The following is a 22739-nucleotide window of genomic DNA, read 5'->3' on the forward strand; positions in this document are numbered from 1 at the left end:
AATGAAGCATACGTGATCATCACCTGCCGAGTTAGTCACTTTCATAGCATGTTATCATTTGCACCGTAAAGCTTGCTTGTATTTCAAGACTCATGAAATTTGAAAATTCACAGACTTCCATTAAGTTCAATTTTGAGACATCGTCTGGCCTATATTCTTGCGCGTTTCTGTATAGTTAATGCATCTAAACTATATAATTTTGCACACATGGTGACCGCCAAGTTTTTTTCTGAACTTATTGTTTAAAATATCTTTTACGTTTTTCTATGTAAGTTTTAAAGTTCCAGTGATTGAAATTAAAAGAGTGAGATTTATTTGATCCCGAAAATAAATGTAAAAGGGTAAATGTGCCCCTGTCATTACAAGGCAGCGCTCGCACCAGCTAAGTGCAAAGGGGTTAATATAAGTTGTAATATCTTGTTTCTCAATCAACATTAAAATAAATATGTTTAAACTAAACCTGTTCTAAATCAGGAAACGGTTGTTCCGTGGTTGTCATTTGTTGATGTGGTTCATATATATGTTTCTCGTTTCTCATTTGTTTATACGTAAAATCGTTAGTTTTCTTCAAGTGTTGTTATTGTTTTACACTTGTTGGGACACGTCAAAGCTTGCTGTTCGGTGTGAACCAAGGCTCCGTGTTAAAGACCATACTTTTCTCTATATGATTGTTTACTTTTACACATTGTGACTTAGATAGAGAGTTGTCTCATTGTCACGCATACCACATCTTATTATATCTATTGACCGTAGTATATAGCATCTTGTTTTTTTTCCTTTGAATATTTAGTGCTTATAGTTGATATTTAACTGACCGTCCACAATTTATCTAGACTATGCTCTTTGCAGCTGTTTGAGTTTGGTGTGTGATGTTGGCACTGTCTGTCTGGATCTTCGGATAACACCAGGATGTTTTCGAGCACATGTTCTCTTGACCACAGTTTGATTATATTAACACGACTCTCTTGAACTCATATTAAACATGATTCATCGGGGTTATGGTAAAACAAAATATCTAAGTAAAAACACATATGTCAAATTGTATGAGGTTAGAGCTGAGATCGGATATAGTTTTTTATCTTCAATTTCTGCTAGATTTTAACTATTGCACAGATTTCGTCGTTTATCAGGGACTTGTATATCAGAACTTACGGAATTTTTCATGATATGTCATTGATTTATAGTATGATATTGTATTAACATCACTGTCTTCTTGTTCTCTCTCCCGTTTGGTGGTATATTGATTTAAAAATATTTGGCCACGTACAGTCGAAATGAGGTCATTTAATCCGATGCCATCTGAGAGGAGAATGCCATGCTCTCCTCGCTTAAAGAAAACTATCATTCTATTGTGTTGGTAAATTTGTTTTCGTCTTGAATATGCATGCAATATTGCCACAAGGCATAGGTGGAATTCTTATCTGGTGCATTTGTGAAAAATATAAACACATTACACCATTGGTATGTGTTACGATTTTTAAATTGTATTGATGTATTTCAACTGATTTGATTTTTTCTTTTGTTAAAATTTATGTTTTTAAGTTTCCTAGTGGGATTTATATTAGACCAATGATACGTGAAATGCTATTGTGGTTGCTTATTTGCATTTCAGTTCCAAAATGAATGAAAGAAGTGAAAGCTTACACAAAATAACTAATATTTATTGGCATCGTTTATAGCACTTGCATAAAAAAATAAGTTGCATCTACAAGTGGTCGTATTTTGTTGTGACGACTTTTCTTAGACCAAAACATATACTTTTATCTCTTTGTAAAGCTTTTCATGTTTCCGAGGTACAGTTTTAAACTGACTAAAAAGTATAATTTCAGGCAAGATAGTGACATAATTGACTAGTGAAAAATTCTACCACATTATATATTTGTCATACAACAATATATCATCAAAATTAATATCTGTATTTGTGATAGGCACTTTAAGAACAACGCAATCAACGTTGACATAGCTAAAACTGTCTGGTAGCTGAAACGATTCTCTAATCTTCCGTCTCTTTGTGTTATAGCATTCAACCATTCTGACATCACAGTCCTTTTGATAACTTTTACCACCCATCAGATACAAATTTCTTCCTAAAAATAAAGAGTTATTCCGCTTTGAATGGCATGACCATTACCTATATGTGTATTTCTGACTAGTATTTCTATCAAATTTATGCAAAGTAATCATTTGTTGTCTGTCTTTTTATGATTTGTGTGGAACATGTTTGATACACGAATCTATTTTGTCTCGAATTCGAAATAATAACTTAAAGGTTGTTTATTGACGTGTTATTAGGGTGAAAAAAAGTTCTTTTGATAAAGGTTTCAAACGATGTAGGGCCCAATAAGTGGTATCGCCAAGCGTAAAATCTTAGGTAATCCTCTCTTTAAAGTGTTTGTCGGGAAAACTCACCCAACAGTACAACACCAGCATTTCCTCTTGGATTGAAAACATTAGGATGGAATATGTCCCAAATCCCGTCTTTTCTCGCATTGCCTTTCGTATGTGTGTTATAACTGCAAACGGCTCCCTCGTCTTTTTCTGAGAAAGTCTCTTGGTCAAATCCACGTCCTAAAGATAAAAACTTTTAATAAGATATACATGACAATATCATCAAATATTATAACAACGATTGGTTCAGTGCAGTTGTACATTTCTCTGACCCATTTTCGGCGGTGAAACTGATGTTATCTAAGTGTTCAAGTAAGCTACTTCGTGTGATGTTTAATTTCATGGATGTTTTTTAGAAATGATCATAAGAGAATATAATAGTCATATTTCATTGTATGTTTGATGATCTTTGTTCATAATACCAGTATTTTTCAGCTTTGAAAATCTTTTAATTCAAAATCTATTTGGTGACAGATACAAACCTCCTATAACTACCACTCTTTTTCCAACTGAGATCATATTATGCTTTTCTCTTTCATGTGGGAGAATTACTCCAGGAAGAGGCTCTGTCCACTCATTAGTGATGGGGTCGTATGTCCTAAGAGTAAAAAGAAGAAATATTGACAACAATCGAGTTTTATCTTTTTGGTAGCTTTATTCTACTTTGTATGGTATGGTGGTATCCAGAGAGGGTCTGGTCTGCGTTGTATCATTAGAATTTAACAAGATTCCTACGTTTTCGTTTTCTTTTCAATCAAATTTGATACCGCCCGTATGAAACTCTGCATAGGGGTACTTTTTGTATGCCTTTTTCTGTGTGTGCTTTTTGTTATATATATCACTAGTATTTCGGTATTTGTTGGGAAACAAAAACAAATGCTGCAACCCAAATTAATGACTAGAATCTTTTCATATTTTCTTCATTATAGTTGCCAAAATATATACACACGTATAAAATTATAATACATGTATATCACTAAAATATTAAAATTTACGGAGATTTGTAATTTTGTCTAGAACTGTACCGATTTCCCTAATATTTTATGTTAAATAGTTATTAAAAAATATATAAACAATAAACGCTTATTTAAATAAAATAGGTTGCTCACTCTTTACCATAGTTCAGGGTATACAATACATAAGTAGTTTAATGTAATATTGAAGAGTTTTTTTTTAATAGAACCTCCTTTGTTTTTGCGGTAATTACTTATTAAAAAGAAATTAAAATAAACAAAGCTAGTAAAGTAATTGTCCATCCCACGGAACAAAAACATTTAATTATTAATAAATTTGTTTAAACACGACAAAATGGGTACAAACGAACACACTGTCAACAAGAATAATTTTAACGTATAAAATTTCAAAGCGTTTCACTCTCTGTTTTAATTCTTTCATTATTTCACCTGACTCATAGAATGGTATGAATCACTCATTATAATTTTTCAATTTTTCAGGTGTTTTAACGGTTTTTGGAAACAGTTGATTCTTGCTTATAGACAATGCAATTTGTTCGATTTTTTATGTTAATTGTACTTTTTTCATATTTTATTGATAGAACAGGGGAAAAGACAAAGCATCATAATAATTCATTGTTTTTCTTTTATAAAAAAGTGTGAGTCACATTATGGTTTTACCTCTCGACATTATACAAGATGTTGCTAGTTTTCTATTGAATATAAACGATTTCAAGTAAATGCATAAAATGTAAAGAATAAATAGTTTCAAAATAAAATAATGTTTGTCCATGTTTTTCCAAAAAGGTTTAATTCTATAGTATCTATTGATCAATTGAAATGATTGCAATGCTCTATATATTTTTGTTAGCTATTCCATTATAACATATATTTGTCAACGTTTACATTCTTTATTAATCACCAATAGTAATTAAAAGTCAAGACTCTACAAAATATGATTTTTATCAGTTTAAAATAATTTCTAATTCTATTCTGTAAATAAAAAAGAAGAGAAGAGAGTTCAGTAAATATAAAGAACTATTTATTAAATAATAAATTGGATGATTTGTGTTAATATAATTATGATTTATCAAAAATAAACGTGTTAAGAAATAAAGCTTAGTGTTAATAATTTTTTATTTTATTTGTAGAATGAAGGAAAACGTTTGACTTTTCATTCTAATTCGTCTGACACAAATAAATTTCTCGGACGTTGCTCTTGGCAAATACACAAGCGGCTAATTAAAAAGCCGAAGGAAAACGACCTCGCTCGCATTGACTTGTGACTCATTTTGAGTTAATGAATGATTTTTTTTTAATACTGGCACGTTTATAAAAAAATATCTAATGTCCAATTTCCTAGGATAATGACCCAAATAATGAAAAAATATTATGACAGATGTCAATGATTTAGATTTTATCATTTTTTTAAAGACCGTTTATGAAAAAATATCTGTTAAATATTGAAAAGAAATTCAAGCAGAAAATTTGTAGTGTTAACTTTCAGTTTTCAGTAAGGTATCTTCTTTGGTGAATCGATGCAGTTAATAGTTTGTTTATTTTGAAATATAACAAACCAAATAACGCCCCTTTATTTAACGAGGATTACTAGCAACAAGAAAGATATTTAAGCTAACGATAGTTTCCTAATGAAATTGTATTTTTCAACTATTAATTTATATATGTTGTGTACAAGTTATCATTTTGTACAAATTATAATTTGTACACAAATATTGTACAAATTATAATTTGTATTTTGACTTTGTACAAATTGTAATTTGTACAAAAAGTGCTTGTACAAATTACAATTGGACAAAAAATCACTTATAACTTGTACAATAATTTATCATATGGATTTTGGAGAAACAGCATTGATACACATTATTGAATTGCTATCAAATGACAACACATTACACCTAGGTTTAAAAATTCAAAAGTCAGTATTTTATCATTTGTTTGAGCAGGTGATCTAGTGATTTATGGAATCTTATTTTGCAAACCATCATTTCACTCTCAATTCGATGACGACCTGTTTTCCCTTTAGCTGCTTCACATATATAGAGCAAACGTTGAAGCTCAGGAACCGTTGCTGTGAATGAACATGTGTATTTGTTTATTGAAAAAATAATATTTTATGAAAATAAACCATTGCAAAGAGCGTACACCTGCTGGAACCCCTGGCTCCAAATAATAGACTGATTTTATAAGTTAACTTTCACGTAATGTTTTAAAATAACTACCCAATCCATGCACCTCAGATTGAGATTTTCTGCTCTTTCTTAAAATTGTTATTTTTTATATTATACGTTTATGAAGGATTTAAAATATCAACTTTATGTGCTTGTCTCGATTTTGCTGATGTACTATGAACTTTCTTACTATTATTATTATATATGTAGTTTTGAATAAAAAAAAAAAACTCAAAAATAACGATAAGTCAAGCACTACTTTCAAATGATATTTTTTTAAGGATAAAGTAGTAGGTTTTAACAATTTGAAAAAAATCCTTTTTGTTTACTTTTTTTTCTCTCAAAAATTTCGAAGATCTAACTGCCTTTTATATTTGTGTAAAAACGGTGTATTTTGTTAATAAGGTTTGGTGTGTAGTCAGTTAACTACAATTATATTGTGTGAATCAGTGCATTTTTTCACCAAAATTCATATTTGAAACTGTTGTACAAGTTATAAGTGAATTTTGGTCAAATGTTGTACAAATTACAATTTGAACAAGCACGTTTTGTACAAATTATAATTTGTACAAAGTCAAAATACAAATTATAATTTGTACAATATTTTTGTACAAATTATAATTTGTACAAAATGATAACTTGTACACAACATATATATATATATATATAAATTAATTAACATCTATGTCAGTTCATTCATCATCGTAAGATACAGATATGTCAGATGCGGAAACAGGATTTTGAAAAAGGGCCCTCATACTAGACTCAGTTTGGAGTGGAATATGTAAACCATTTGGATAAACAACAAATATGGCTCTAAAAGGGGACGGGATGCCTGCCCCTCCCCCTAATTTCTAATAAGATTTATCAAATTTCTAACAATAGAGATAATAAGTATACTAAATAGTTTTGAGCTGCATTGTAGTTTTCAGCAGAGCGACTATACATACTAGCTTACTAGGTCATACATACCTTACCAAGGTCATCCTTTAGACAACTTACAATAAAATACTTTGTAAAGGATACACATACTTCTGTTAAAGTATTAGGAAGATGGATACGTATCACTGGTAAAAGAAATTTATATTTATCTCAAAAATTTCTCTTAACTGTAAAACATTTAACCAAATCATACAAAGTACAAAATGAACAATTTACAGGATATGGGCTCGATAATATGAAGCTTCGATTCGTGTGTATTTAAGTGTTGACACCATCTAATTAACTATATATATATATCTTTATTCTGACAAACCTTCGTAAATACAATGGTATACAGAAGTTACATGTAATAAATAACACAGTTATAAATTAGAGAAAACATAATATGTACACTATTTACAAATACATGTATAAGTTTAGTTTAGCCAGGAGAACACACACATGAATTAATATGCCTTATAAATGTACATAGCTTTTTAAATATGATTGTTTTTTCATATTCATTATTTCCTTAAATTTAATTATATTTGGATAATCAATATACTTTTTAGCGATATACTTTTGTCTTTCTATAGCCATAAATTTACACTTCATTACATAGTGGAATTCATCTCCAAGATCTTTTAAGTCACATAGTTCGCATATTCTTTTATCTCTCTGATTTTTTTTCCATCTTCCACTTTCTATAGGTAATCTGTGGTTAATGAGTCTAAATTGACACAAAGTATAAATATCACGGGGTTCCAAAATGTCTAAATACTTTTCGAATCCGAAAAGTTCCTTAAAAAGGCGATAATTTAATGTTTTTGAGCTCGTTTGAATATCTGAGTACCATGTTTGTTTAAATTGATCTTGGAGAGATGTTCTTACAACAGTCTTTAACCAAATTTCATTTACACAAGTTTGAGATAACCATACATAAGATAAACCAGTTTCATTAAGGATAAATTCTATACATTTCATCCAATAAAGTTTAACATTATTTCCATGATATAAACTAAACATTAATTTGTATGCAATTGCTGATAATTTACTGGGTTTGCTAAAAATCAGTTTCGCCCAGTATGAAATCATGCGAACCTTGATATCTAAACTAATAGGATAACGTCCTAATTCTCCATATATAACACAATTCGGGGTAGAAGATTTAAGATGTAGTAGAAGTTTACAAAATTTCAAATGAACCCTTTCTAATATATCATTATTTCCAAATCCCCAAATTTCACAGCCATAAAGTAAAACAGGTTTAACCAATTTATCAAATAAATCTAATTGACAGCTTATGGATAAGCCATGCTTTCTCCCCTTTTTGATAACTTCATACATGGCTCTCGTCGCCTTTTCTGCGAGATGCTTCTTGTTTGCTTTAAATGAGCCATTTTTTGAAAAATAAATCCCAAGATAATTAAACTCATTTACAATTTCTAAATCAGTATTACCATAATTAAATTTAAGATCAGCAGGTTGTCTACCATTGCAAAAAATCATGATTTTAGTCTTATCTACATTGACTTTCATTTTCCAAACATCACAATACGATTCGAATTTTTCTAATAACAAATTAAGTTCTGTGGCTGATTCAGCCATTAATACAGTATCGTCTGCGTAAAGAATTGCAAACAGTTTAACATATATATCTAGTTCGTCTTCTAGGGCATCTGATATAGTTTTTAAGCCTATCAAATTCCCTTTACAAAAGAAATCTTCCAAATCGTTCAAAAAAAGCGAAAAAAGAAAAGGGGATAAATTCTCCCCTTGGCGTAGACCAATGTTACTTGGAAAATAATCAGATTTTTCACCATTGTATGACAGGCATGATTTTATATCAGCATACATGTTATGAATAATCTTATACATATAACCATTAATATTATTTACTAACATCTTATACCATAAAGCATCTCTAGTCACTGTGTCAAATGCTTTCTCAAAATCGACAAAAGCACAGAACATTTTTTACTTTTTTAATTTCAAAATTTCAAAAAAAGAGTGTAATGTAAAGATACAATCACAAGTTGAGTAACCATTTCGAAATCCACACTGATTTTCATTGAGTAGTAAAACTTCATCAGAGAATTTTGCAAGTCTATTACTTAAAATAGCTGTAAATAATTTACCCATACAACTTACAATAGTAATGGGTCTATAGTTTTTAGGATCAAACTTATTGCCTTTGTTTTTATAAAATGGCTTGATCGTTCCAATCACCCAAGATACTGGTACTATTCCAGTTCTAAAAATCAGGTTAAACAATGCAGCATAAACATCAATAAAAAAATCACCAGAAGTCTTAATATATTCGTTAATGATCATATCATCACCACAAGCTTTGTTATTTTTTAAATTCTTAATACATTTTAATATTTCTTCTTTCGTAATTGGACTATTCAAATTATCATTCAGTTCATTCATCAAATTTGTATCATTTGTTGGCAAGTCAATTGGATCTGAGTTACCTGAGTTTAGCTCTTTGAAAAAGTTGAGTAAATCCTCAAAATCAATATTCGGTTGTTTTGAATGTTCGCGTTGGTTCAAAATTTTCCAATACTCTTTGGTGTTTTGAGATCTAAGATTTTTTAATTTTCGAGCCATATCTTTTTTATGTTTTTTAATAGCCTTGTCCATGACCTTTTTATATCTTTTCTCAGATTCTTTGACTTTATTAGATAATAAAGGCGAAGGCCTCGCCTTAAGCTTGCGCTTAAATTTCCTATAATTCTGTCTCTCAAATTTACACTCAAGGTTAAACCAAGGTTTATCTCCCTTGATTTTGTATGCTCGTTTTTTCGGCTTGTCTGATCTTGTTCCTAAAGTTTCCCTTGCGGATTCTATTAGGATTAATCCGATCTCATCCACAAAAGAGTTTATCATGTCATCACTATCGAGTTGACGTCCGAAGACCTCCGATGGTCATTTAGGCGTTATAGACATAAATATAGATATAAAAAGAAAGCGAACTCGTGCTATAAGTTGGTCTGTTTAATTTCATATTATAGATCAAAAATATATGTAAAACATCGATTTTTCCTGTATTAAAATTCCTTGTGTGGATCGAATCAGTCAACCAAATGATTTACCTTAGTTTCACTGTCAATTTTGACATTCTTTTCCTTAAAAAAAACTAAATACGCACAATGCACGCGCTATCCATTTTAAGCTAAGGGGTTAAATTGTAGTTCACATGAATACGAATCAATGAGGTCGAATTATTCACTTTAAAGTGAATATTAATGTTTCTTAGCTTAATTTGACAAAATTAAACCATACTGGCTTAGAGCATACTGGCTACTAAAAGCAAATTATTACTCCACTATATATTTTCAATTTGATTGAACGAACCAAAAAAAAAAATCATGCTTTTTTTAAAAATAACAGACAACTATTGAAGATGAAGTATAAATTGAAAAAAAATCATATTCAGATCACTGTGTAGCCCTCGAGTTGGGGAACACATTGACAGCAGCAGTGCATTTGATATGTCTGGTTAAAATCTGCAACGAATAACAAATAAAATGGATACAAATATATAGGCATGTCTTTTGCAATGGCATGTGTTAATTGCCGTTAATGTCTGAATCATGGTACAAGCATGCATGAGAATTAACATTATATAGCCACCACTAATCTCACCATGAAGGAACTATATAACTATAAAATTAACTAAGAAGACAATGACTTCAACATTTAATTAAGCTAGAAGCACATAAGAACCATCTATTATAAAACTAGCTATTATCATGTGGTAAAATGGTCATAATTACTGAGACTGACCGGTGATTAAATCGGAGATTACGAGTCAATCTCAACCATGACTCACGCTATTGTCTTTTTCAAAATCAATCATATTTTAATGAAATATGACAACTGGACATGGTCAGTTCAATAAATGCTCATTAGGTCGATTGTTGGACATTGGTTGGACAGCATTACTGTCCATTTCCCTGGCAGTAGGAAGTCCAACGAACCTGTAAGGTGTCAATCCCTTAAGATGACACGGAGATCATCTTAAGATTATAATAACGTATTTCTTTGAAAATATCATATTCTTGTCATTTTTGTTTGCATTGATTCATATGCGACATTGAGTCTTATTCGTTCGCTTTCGTTGAAAACTGAAATCCAAAAATAATTCAACCAAAGGCAAAAATTAAAAATATAATAAAAACACCAAACAAAAACACAAAAAGCAAGACTTGTGTTCGTGTGATAACTGCCGGTATGTATTATAAGTTGTAGTTTTTGCTTTGTGTCGATCTGATGAATTGAGCCCTTTTCAACTGATTCTTATAGTTGATTCTTTTGTTTTGCTGCTAGACCACAACGGTGACCTATACACTGTACTTGATTAAATTTACACCAACTGGTCTCTGGTTGATTGTAGTGTCTGTGGCAATCATACCACATCTTCTTATTTTATAAACTTGAATGATATTTATTTTGATGCAAACTTCGATAAATAATCCTCGATGGATGCTCAATATCAAATTATTAAAAACTTCTTTTTTCCCTCTCTGATTGACTCATAATAATTTGCTTTAATCCAGTGATGAATAATTCTAAAATTCACATATCATGTCATAGATTGATAATTTTCTGTGATTTTGTTTGTTTGATGTATTATTATATATAACCGCATGACACGGTTTAAGTACGTAAGCGGCAATGCAACGGTATCCTACAACTAACGTTGGAAAAACCAAAATGATGGTTTAAAATGAAAAAAATAACTTTTTAATGTATCAAAAGTAATTTACAATCAGATATAATAGGTATAACATATAAAATTCCACATTGATCACGTGATATGAATTTGTTTGCAATTTGTAACAAACAAAAAAAAAGCGTTCCCCAAGAGGTAAATGTACGTAAGATGACGCATTGGCGGTTGCTTAAATTTGATAGCAGGATAAATAATTCATCTGCATTTATCGACGATAAGACCAATTTACTGTCTTGGCGATGAGGATAAATTTAATGGACCATAATTTTGTGTACTGGAAACCGTTAACTGTGGCTAAGGTCAATACTTAACTGCTATCAACATCCTTCAGAAACATTTACTGTTTTATGGACGAGAAACAATTATCTAATTTTACAATAAAACAAGTATTTGGCAAACTTATCAGCTCTCAAAATCATATGATAAAGCACATTAATGCTTAGTAATTATATCAAAAGCAAACAGTTAAAACTTGGATGAATAACGCTTATAATTGTCCAACAGTAATCATATAGTTTTCCGTATAATATCAAATTTTTCTTCACAAATGACACATTATAAAACCATTTTCTTAGTGAATTATGCCAAAACATTGTATTTCCGTACCAGAATGAGAGAGCAAAACCTCGAAGCTATGCATTTTTCGTTTTTACTAATCATGCTTCAGCCGATTAGTTTATTTTTTATCAAGGATAAATGCGCTTTCAACTTACTAGCAATTAAAATTGTTTACGAAAAAGTGATATACGCCATATTTTATAAATTTGTATTTTCAGATATCTTTTCTCATAGTTTACCAATAATCTGCCAGCATCCACTGCCGATCAGTATATTACCATTCTGTAATGAAGTGCGTCAAATAAACCCTGATTGACTTGTTAGCGTATTGTGCAGGGGTAAATTGACCGTCAAGAAACACACGTTTTACTATAACAAGTAATTAATTTGTGGTTTCGACTTGTAAAAGGGGTTTGTGTGGTGCAGTTAAACAAACAATTTCCTATCATTAAATGTTGTTTGAATTTAATTAAAACATAATAATGAACTGTTGATACAAAAAGAAGCTGCATTGTAGTTTAATTTTGTTATTGAAAAAAAATGTGATATAACTTCAACGATGTGATAATTTCCAAATTCATTTATATGCATATATTCTGATCTTTTCTGAAAGATCGTGAGAATGCATTATTTTATAATTTACAGTACTGGTAAATTTCAATTTTCATTTGCTTACCGTTAACAGCAATAATTGCAATAATCGCTAGTCAACAACATTTACATTTGATTCTAGATTGATTGTTATGTTTAATGTTTGATCTTTTTGCATAGAGAATTCAGTTGCGTCAGATAAAAATTGACATTATGCAAATGCACGTATACATGAACATGTATAGTTCACTGAGTGGTTTTGGAACATTCAATTTCAAAATAAAAGATTAATTTTGGTAGGGTTTTTGAAGACATTAATATCATCTCGATTTTCAAACAGTGACAGAAGGAAGGCGAAAGATATCAAAGTACTTTCGAACACATCAGTTGAAAATAAACTGACAACGCCATAGCTGAAAAAGATCAACAGACACACAATAGAACACAAAACACAACATAGAAAATAAAGACTGAACAACACGAACCGCATCAACAACTGGGATTGATTTCAGGTGCTCTGTAAGGATAAGCAGATCCTGTTCTACATTTAGCACCCGTCGTGTTGCTATTGTTCGTAGTACAAACCTGGCGATTATTCTAACTACTTAGGTCATACTCGAGCAACCCTCTATCAAGATTGAAATGAAAGCTCTGGAATATCGCTATAATGCTACATAGGAATGGAAAGTTCACAATTGTGAAGCTGAAATCGCCTCTTTAATCATAAATGAAAGTCAAGATACGAAGCAGACTTAAACTGTACCTTTTGTATCCTTCATTTCTAGTTTAATGGGATAGATGCGTGCAAATAGAAATTGGACAAGTAATAAGTAATATTTAAAAAAATCTCCGAAACTCAGGCTAATTCCATGTTTATAAATCATACTTATTGATAAAGTTTCCCGCGTGTTTGATGACACCAAAATTACATTCTAAAATATAGATTAGACATAAACATGTATTAGTATTTGTGATCAAATTAGAACAGTGCAAATTCGTACTGTAAATTCTCTAAAATATACCTTAAGCAACCATTACACCGTAACCGTTTTATCGAATTAGTTTAAACAAATCTATAAAAAAAAAATCCCAACAAAAAAATATCTGAATAAAATGTGAATCATAAGTTTAACAAAAACACACACAAACTAGTTGGTATTTTCTTGCAATTCCAGACGATAAAGATGTTTATTGCAGAAAACATAATTTGGCATATTCAAATGATTACTTAATTTTTGTAAAATGTCCTATGTATGGACAAAAGTTGTCTGCAAAACTCCTCTAACAGCTTATATTTTTTCACATAAAATGCAATGATTTAATTGAATATAATTCCTGGGAACAGTATACCTAACAATATATATGTTCCTGATAATTCTAATCCTGAAAACAGTATCCAAATAACCGTGTTGCAATCTGATAAACTACAATAGATATAGGAAGATGTTGTGTGAGTGCCAATGAGACAAATCTACATCCAAATAACAATTTAAAAAAGAAAACCATTATAGGTCAATATACGGCCTTCAAAACGAAGCCTTGGCTCACACCGAACAAGATACAAAGGGCACCCAAAATTGAATAGTATAAAACCATTCATAACCTGTTAAACTTTAATGCAAAATTAACACGGATATAACATTGTCATTTTGAAAAACGCATATGTTTAATAATTAAATTTTTAATATAAGTAAATTAATGCAAGCTTATTAAAAACATGATGTCATCTTTACAAAATTTTACGGCATGATTCTTACCATCACGACGCATACCTGACTCATATCATGTGACCTGATGAACTTCAAACATATGTGAACACTACGAATCAAGACAACGAATGTTTTTTGCAAAACTCACTTAGTAATTATTTAGTTGTATTGGAAACTTGGCCAATAGCTATTACTAACATGCAGCCTCTATGCGCAGTAATCATTATTGTATAGAACAACTTGATGCATATTAAATATTAATACAGGAGTTAACTATTATATAATTGGAAATTATTCTCATATTTCTTTGAAATTAGAAAAGTATATATTATCCTTTCATTAGTGAGATAAGTAAACGCCTAGAGATATTTCTGTTGAAAATGCAGAAAATTTTATTTTCTATTTTGTTGGAAAATAAATCGAAAAAAAACGTAAAATTTATCAGTCTATTGAGACACAGTCAAAAACCAAACAGTTCCAAGCGCACCGACTCCTTTATTGGACCATTATTTGAAAAATAATTTTCCTAGAAATATCTACTGAATATCTTCTCTCAGCTGAACAAATTAAATGTTGTTAACCATATTGTTCTAATTGATATTTAGATTAAGATGCATATTTCAATAATTTAGACATTTTTTATATACATGTCTAATGCACTCTATCGAGCACAGCTGGGAAATTATTTTTGATAATGCACATATTGCTATTTTTCAATATATCAAAAATGTAAACCAAAGAATAGAAATTAAGCTCCATGTTACTACCTATAAATAGGATAATGAAGTTTTCCAATATATACAGGAACAGATGTTTTCGTAAAAATGTTTTATTTACAAATTGGTAAAATTGTTATTAGATAGTATAATTAACTATTCATGTTCGAAACAAATACTGCTTGGCTTTATTTCACTCTAATTATTCTACTGACTTTATGAATCACTACCATGATGTAACGATTAAAACTAATGACGAAAGCTTTTTTTCCACATCTGTAAAAAATCGACGCATCCTGACCATTTCTTTAAGAGATGCCGACTTGATGTCTTCCTATAGTGTGAGTCACATTGTAGCCGACCATTTATAGAGAGAGGAAAAAGTTAACGAAAGTCTCTTGACAAATAGATGATTGTTTGATGTTTCTGCATAAATATAATTGGTACAAATAGTACGTTTGTGCATAAAACCAAATCAAAGATCATAGGTCTCGCAAATGGGGAAAATGGCGGATCAAGTATTTGTATAGATCATTTTGAATGTTTTCATGTTTGCATGGTTAACGTGTTAACATCTGAAACATCTCTGTTTTCATGATATAGGAAAGAAGTTTAAAAAGTTTGAATTTAAGTAAGCAAAAAGCAAGTCTGATTATGCGTCATCCATTTTGAAAAAAAATGTGTGCAATTTGCAACTCACTTGAAAATTAGTAAAAATAATTTTAAAAAAATGTCAATTTTTAAATCACTGTAATGATAATGTTCTACTAAAAAACTAAAAAAACGCTTTTAAATTTGCTGCGTCCGAATCACCTCTCTGGATTAACATCCATGAGGAATTTTCAAAGCCTAATATTTTGAAAAAAAAATCGGTTAATACATTAAGAGGGAACTTCATGTTTCTGCATAAATATGATTTGTCTGAAATTTCATAATTTTTCAAATGCTTGCAATATAAAATACAAATCAAACATTATAGATTGTTCAGGTTAAACAATATCTGACTTATACCTACCAAAATACGTTAGAACATTGATGCTTCAAATTACTGATGCCACCGGAAGCATACAAGTTCAGCCCATTCGCACATGCTGCATGATCAGCCCTCGGTCTGGGTAAATCTAGAATTTCTGTCCATTTGTCTTTTACTGGGTCATAACATTCACAACTTTCTGTAACTCTTCCTCCAATTACCTCTCCCCCTGTAATATATTTAATCAAAAATTCAGATATGAAAATAATAGAAATAGGCAATAAAACATAATTTACCTATATCTGTTAGTTAACACAACCTTAATCATTTTCATAACTGCGAGGACAAGGCCATTTCTTGGCGCGTTCGGTTTATTAATTGACCGGTAAATTATTCAGATACAGTTTTACCAACATAATATTAAGTATCGCGGCTGTCCACGCTGTTATGAAAATGATTCTAAGAAAATTCTTAGTAGTTAGCTCCAACTATAGAGTTAAAATAAAATTGAGTTAAACCTTGAAAACTGATAGGTACTTCGACAGTATGTAAATCCATTTACAAGTTTATGTTGAGTTGCACATATCCGAAATATGTTGCTTAAATAATTGAGAATTTCTAAGTAAAAAGGTTTAAGAAATTGCATGTTCTATTATTTTCAATAATTGTGAAAAAAAACCTTATAAGAATTGATTTATTAGCAGTTATTTGACAGATTTGAATTTCCAACTGCTATTCTCTAAATATCTCAGTTAGTTTCGGAAATTATCACACTCTGGTTTCGGTGTTGTATTATCCTAGACGTCGTAAAATGGGAGAAACTCAGAAAAAATTACCTTTTTATATCTGAATAAAGCTGGTATCTGGACACTTATCATAGTTTTTTCAAAAGACCATGGGTAAATTACATTAGACAAGAATGAATGTGTTCGGCGTACTTTGTACAGTAGTTAGTTACTCGGGCGGACACATAATTTTATTTTTGCATGGCGCTCGGCGATAGCCTCTGTAGTTGTTGGTTGCTTGTTCATTATGCGTTTTCAGCGGTTGACAAAATGACTTCGCATGACATTTTAATCATTTCTACACATAACTAATAATAAAGTATATTAGTATAATGAACTAAAATAACGAACAATTGTAGACATAATAACAAATAAACATCCAAAGGAATGCGCAATAGGGTAAGACGAAAGAGTTCTGCAGATTAAGCAATATATAGATACTGTACTGAGGTGACCCGGTTATCCAGTATAACTTCTAATGTTTTCCGACTAAGACTGCGACACGGTGATTGCTTCAAATAATCCTCGTTTCATTTTGAATGGCTGATAATTCCCAAAACCACCAATTATCGAAGATAACGCGACAACATGATTTTGTTTGCCGCATTGCTTGGGGTGAAATACTACAATAAATTATGATTTTCTTTCAATTAAAATTATAAAAAAATAGTCATAGAAATTCAATCTTCTTAAATTTTCTAGTTAAAAAGTCTGCCACCTACCACGTGGCTAACCCTTGGAAAAAGCACAAAACTTTAACAGAATATGTGAATAAGGCAAATTAAAATCTATCATGAAAACAGCCAATCGGTAGTGGAAATCGCTCTTAAAAATTCCAAGATATAGTTGTATCTGTGGAACCCTTGTTTTAAAAGTTCAGTAGAATAGATACATCTAACAAATTAACGAAATTTTGAAAATTATAGATAATTAGTCTATTAGAACAAAGTCATAAAACAGAACAGTCTCTTCTTTTAATATGAACAGTTTTTCTACTAAGTCTGACTCATTACTAGTATTAGAGGAACAGCCGACGTTTCTCTCCCGTATTGCTGGAACATTGTGAAAAAATAAAATGAAAGACATGTGTTATTAGCAGGTGCAGAACAATCTTGGAACTTTTCTTAGTTTTGAGAGGATGGATATGTAAACATGATATTTGGAGATCAAAAACACACGCAACCAAACGCTTAGTGTTCCAGGCCGCAAATAAAAGATCGACTTAAAAATCGAATTATTTTACATTAAAATGTCGTCTAAAAGACACAACAAACCTCCTCGAAAATACTCAATTTACATATGTCCAGTAAAAATAAGATTCAAAGCGGCGAAGAAGAATTATTATATTCATGGTTATGACTTTAAAACAGAGAAAAACTTTTTCTTATGCTCTTTTTGTTTTCACTAAAAAGATGAAATAATAAAAAAGTTCCACAATACATAAGGACTAAATAATTATAGATGGCGATTCTTCGTTAAAAGGTCGTTTCTAATTTGTCATAACTGTCAAATCAAGGCGTATATTTCACTATCCCATTCTCATTAGAGGCCGATCACGTATCAATTATTTGGTTAAGGCGACAATAGGAAAAAAAGATAAATGTTCATAAATAATTTACGCCTGCTAATGAAGATTGAAGAATAAACTTGTAATTTGATCATTGGAAAACAATCCAGTCGGTCTTTTCAGTGTGCTCAGATTATTAAATTAAGATGAGTCGCGCTAACAACGTTTTCTTTGGAAAAATTCCGTTACATTTAATATCGTTGAAAGAAAGAAACACGATGCTGCTTAATTCAGCATGGAATTGACAGACTTGGATCGTGTTGATTTCAAATGAAACTTACACATCAGTAAAGCACGTGTTTGATTGGCTCAATCTTGCAGCTGATACAGCGCGTCAGGTTGTTTATTGGCGGATTCCTGTGCAGTATCATATTAATTAATTAATATGTATTAGAAACAGCGAAAATAATTGGTCGTTTGCTGTATTTGGTTATTAATCTGGGCATGATTCATTCTGGAAATTAATTATTTGAAAAGTGGCATGACTCACATTTTTAAACATTTTCTTTGATGGAAAAAGATGTTTTAGTAATTAATTTAGCAGAAGCTTTCATTGGGATTATATATACTATAAATCATAACGCACAAAATTATTATAGAGATTTCAAATAATTTAATTATATTGACTGTATGTAAAAAAAAAATCACTTTTTTGTAAAATTAAAATTAAAACTATAAATTATTTTTAAAGATTTTGCAATATGGCTTTAAGTTGCAGTTTATAGCGAAATTCGCGGCAAACTCTTGTGAATTTTTTTTTATTTAAAAAACGTTTAAGATATTTGTCATAGTTACTTGTAATTTGTCTGTTTTTATATATTTTTTCAATCTTAACCTCACATTATCCTATAGGAATTAACATATGAGGGACATATTTACCAGGAGGATTTGTCCAATACCATTTCTTATAAACTTGCATTTTAAAACCGGTAGTGAAATACATTTTTTCTAGGAATTATTTAAATTTTAAAGGAACAATATAATTCATCTTGCTAATATTAAAGGTAACATTTATATTGTTTCATCCCCATGCAGTTTGTCTGTTATAAATAGACTATATATTCAACTACATCTTAAATTGAGAATGGAAATGGGGATTATGTCAAAGAGACAGCAACCAGACCAGAGCAGACAACAACCGAAGGCCACCGATCGGTCTTCAACACAGCGAGAAAATCCCAAACACGGCCCCTAAATAAAATTGTGTATGCTCATACTTTATTGTAGTTTACTTCAAATAGAACTATATTCATTTCCATGTATTTCTTCAATTTTTGTTTAAATTGATTCAACATTATCAACATTATCTATTCATCTATCTTATTTTTTTTATATTTCTATAGGGTCTTGTCGTTAATCAGACATAAGACTTATATCATATTCTCGTACCAGTTTTAATTTTTATATGAAAAAACTATTATTTATATGTACCAAAAGCCATCGGAATATATATTTGTGGCTAGCCAAACCTATGACTTTTATTGCAAAGTTAAATATAACTCTTAAATGACACCATTACATGTCAAATCCGGGTTACAAAATAAACTGAGGGAAATAAATCAACTATATAATAAGAAGAAAACAACGAAACAACAGAAACCCTGAAGTGAACAAAACTTGAACAAACGACAAGGCAACTAACACCGAAACGAGCTATAAACTAACAACTGCTATTTTCCTGACTTGGTTCAGGGTTGTTTAAGAAAATATGGTGGTTTTAACCTGGTTTTATAGCTAGCTAAACCTCTCACTTGTATGGCAGTCGCAATTGACCGAGCTTCGTAAACAAAACAAACAGACATAATCGGTTAACAATAATTTTTTTTTTACAGAAGTCAACATTGTGTTATAATCTTAATCCATAAAAAAAACCAAAAATAAATATGTAACAAGGGAGTACAAAATTACATATGGACAAATCTTCGGTTTCTCGCCTATCCTTCAGTTGTTCACTAAAATTAGGCATATTCAACCATTTTAAAAATGAGATGGACATTCTTGGGGCGTTTTAAGCTGACAAAGTGTATGGCCTTTGCTCATTGTTGATGGCCGTACGATGATTCATATCTATTAATTTTTGTGTCATTTGGTTTCTTGTGGAGAGTTGCATTATTGAAAATCATACACATCGTCTTCTCAGAGTTGAAGTGAACAAGAAATGTTTAATACATTTCAATGAGAGAGCTGCCAAACGAAACAAAAACTGAACAAAACACACGTATAGAGGTTAACAAACAAACCTGTAATGTAAATACATCCGTTTAGTACTGTTGCTGTATGACGACATCTTGCATTGATCAAATTAGCTCTTTGAATCCAACGACTGTTTGCGGGATCGTACCTCCATGTTTTATCTATATGTTCTCCTGTTTCCCAATCTTTACCACCAATAATATATAAACAATCATCTAAGACAACTGCGCGAAAGTTCACAAGATTTTTCAACTTGGGGAAAAGAACTGTGTTCGTTTTTGGGAAAAGTCGACATTTTCCGATAGGGTCCACCATTAAATAAAAAACTTTCGGGCTTCCGGTACTCTTGTTAAACATGAACACAAACTCGAATGATTTGATACCAAAATTGGAATCATCAATGCTGCTGCGTGCTTTAATAGATGACATTCTAAAATAAACAAAGTTCAATTGAATATAGGAAATGGTCTAAATACTATAAAGATTGATACAAAATCAAATTGTACTTCTGTGATGACAGCAATGTCAATGGTTTGAGTGACCTCTTCAGACACGTCAGATAAAAGTAAGTATAGCCTGCAAGTAATGTATATGAAATAAATTTCACTTCTTTTATTCATAGTAAGCCCCAATTCACATTCTGTTAACAGTTGAGCTCATTTTTTTTTAGCAAATCAGCAATACGTCTCGTCTCTCCTGCATCCTACACCCCGCATTTATAAATTAAGAAATCACGATAAACACGTCTACAAAAATTTTATACTACAGCCTTGAAATCATTATGACAAACTCAACGATTAACATGATAGCGAATTTTCTTTTTTGTTTGGTAAATTTTCTTGACTTCGAATGGTGTTAAACCGAAATATTGGTGAAAGCAAAATGCATATAGTTCAAAGTCATTGTTGACAAATATAATGTTAAAACACAATCGCATGGAGGTTGAAGATGTCATGCATTGAATCATGTGCTTTGCTTTACAAGTTTGGCTTATTGGATCCTCTTGAGGCAACTGTTAATGAGATCAGAGTTTTGCGCTGCAAAAGCCTCGAGTGTCCACACAGGTCATTGCTCTGTGCTTGTTTTGTAAGAAATTTGACTATGTTTCAAGACAACAATTTAGATAATTATCTATTTAACATCGGTGAATGCATTCTTGAACTGAAGTAGAACTCATGTTTTTTTTCTAAAAGAAAGACATGATAAACCATTTGGTGTAAAGGAATATCTATGATAGAAGGAACATATCGTTTTTTTTGTAGCGGCGACACTTTTTGGAAAAGTTTTATCTTATATAAGGTTAAGATGATGATGTTTTTATTTTTGTCTCGAGTATATAGATCAAGGCGGATATGAGTTTTTATTTTATATGAACGATAAAAATAATAAGTCGATTTATATTACTAGTACAATATATATACATAATACGTTTAAACATTGATATACAATTGAAACAATGGTATTAAGATTATTGACAAGTACATTCAGACTTGTTTAAAAAACTTTACATTTAATAATATGGTATGATTGACAAGGAGACAACTCTCTACCGAAGCCCAATTGACGTAGAAGCCGAAAGCAGACACACTGTTCATCATACGGCTTTCAACAATGAACAAAACCAATACAACTAATACAGCTATAAAAGGTCCCAGAAAAACAAAATAAAAACTCTCAAACAAGAGAAGTAAAGGCCTGATTTTTGTACAAAACCGTATATGATATACAACAACAAACAACAAGCACTGAATTAAAACTCCTGACTATAGGGGCAGCTATATACATAATGTTGCATGCTTGCATGTCGATTTGATTCTCCATTAATGCTAAAAAATATATTAGATGAAATATTTTCAAATCTTTGTATTGATTTTGACTATATATCCTTTAAATGTAATAGTCGATTACTGAAAGGCAATTTTGAAATTCTAGCCATCAGTGCCTTGATAAAACTGAACAACACCATACTGGAATATTTTGTGGCTGTGTGCATTTAGAACATAATTATTGCTTGTATTTATGAATTGCCCATGCCTTACATATATAGAGAGCATGCTTTACCGGAAACATTTCCCCGTAAGGTCGAATATGAACGGTTAAAAACCCGAAGATAAAGACTCATATTCTGATTCAACAAACAATTCGAATAAATAAAAAAATAGTATGAACGTGGAAAACACTTCAAAAGGTCAATTAGTGTCCTACCTTATTTTTGTTTTTGAAAATATAGGTAAAAATCACGATTCAAACCATGTTTTTCATTAATGTATACCTATCAACCAGCTTAGTTCACATGTATTTAATTTTTAATGATTTAATTATTATCCGTATTAAAAGCTAGGGAATGTATTCTATGTGTGTATGATTTCGTATAACGACTCTTAGACAAAATATTTAATCTACCAATAGAATTTGTCACACCTTCATTGAAAATCTGTATAAACAGTGAACGAAT

General features: G+C 30.7%; 1 protein-coding gene across 1 annotated transcript; it reads right to left on the minus strand.

Moving 5' to 3' along the window:
• Positions 1-1645: 1645 nt before the first annotated feature.
• Positions 1646-22610, minus strand: LOC134709451 (kelch-like protein 13). The gene is made up of 6 exons (XM_063569609.1): positions 22490-22610; positions 20332-20714; positions 15782-15968; positions 2871-2986; positions 2410-2568; positions 1646-2087 (listed from the first exon to the last, which is right to left on the minus strand). Exons 2-6 carry the CDS (start codon positions 20711-20713, stop codon positions 1864-1866), a joined length of 1068 nt encoding a protein of 355 aa, XP_063425679.1. The 5' UTR covers position 20714; positions 22490-22610; the 3' UTR covers positions 1646-1863.
• Positions 22611-22739: the final 129 nt, after the last annotated feature.

This window comes from Mytilus trossulus, chromosome 3, assembly GCF_036588685.1.
Source record: "Mytilus trossulus isolate FHL-02 chromosome 3, PNRI_Mtr1.1.1.hap1, whole genome shotgun sequence".
Lineage (NCBI taxonomy): Eukaryota > Metazoa > Mollusca > Bivalvia > Mytilida > Mytilidae > Mytilus > Mytilus trossulus.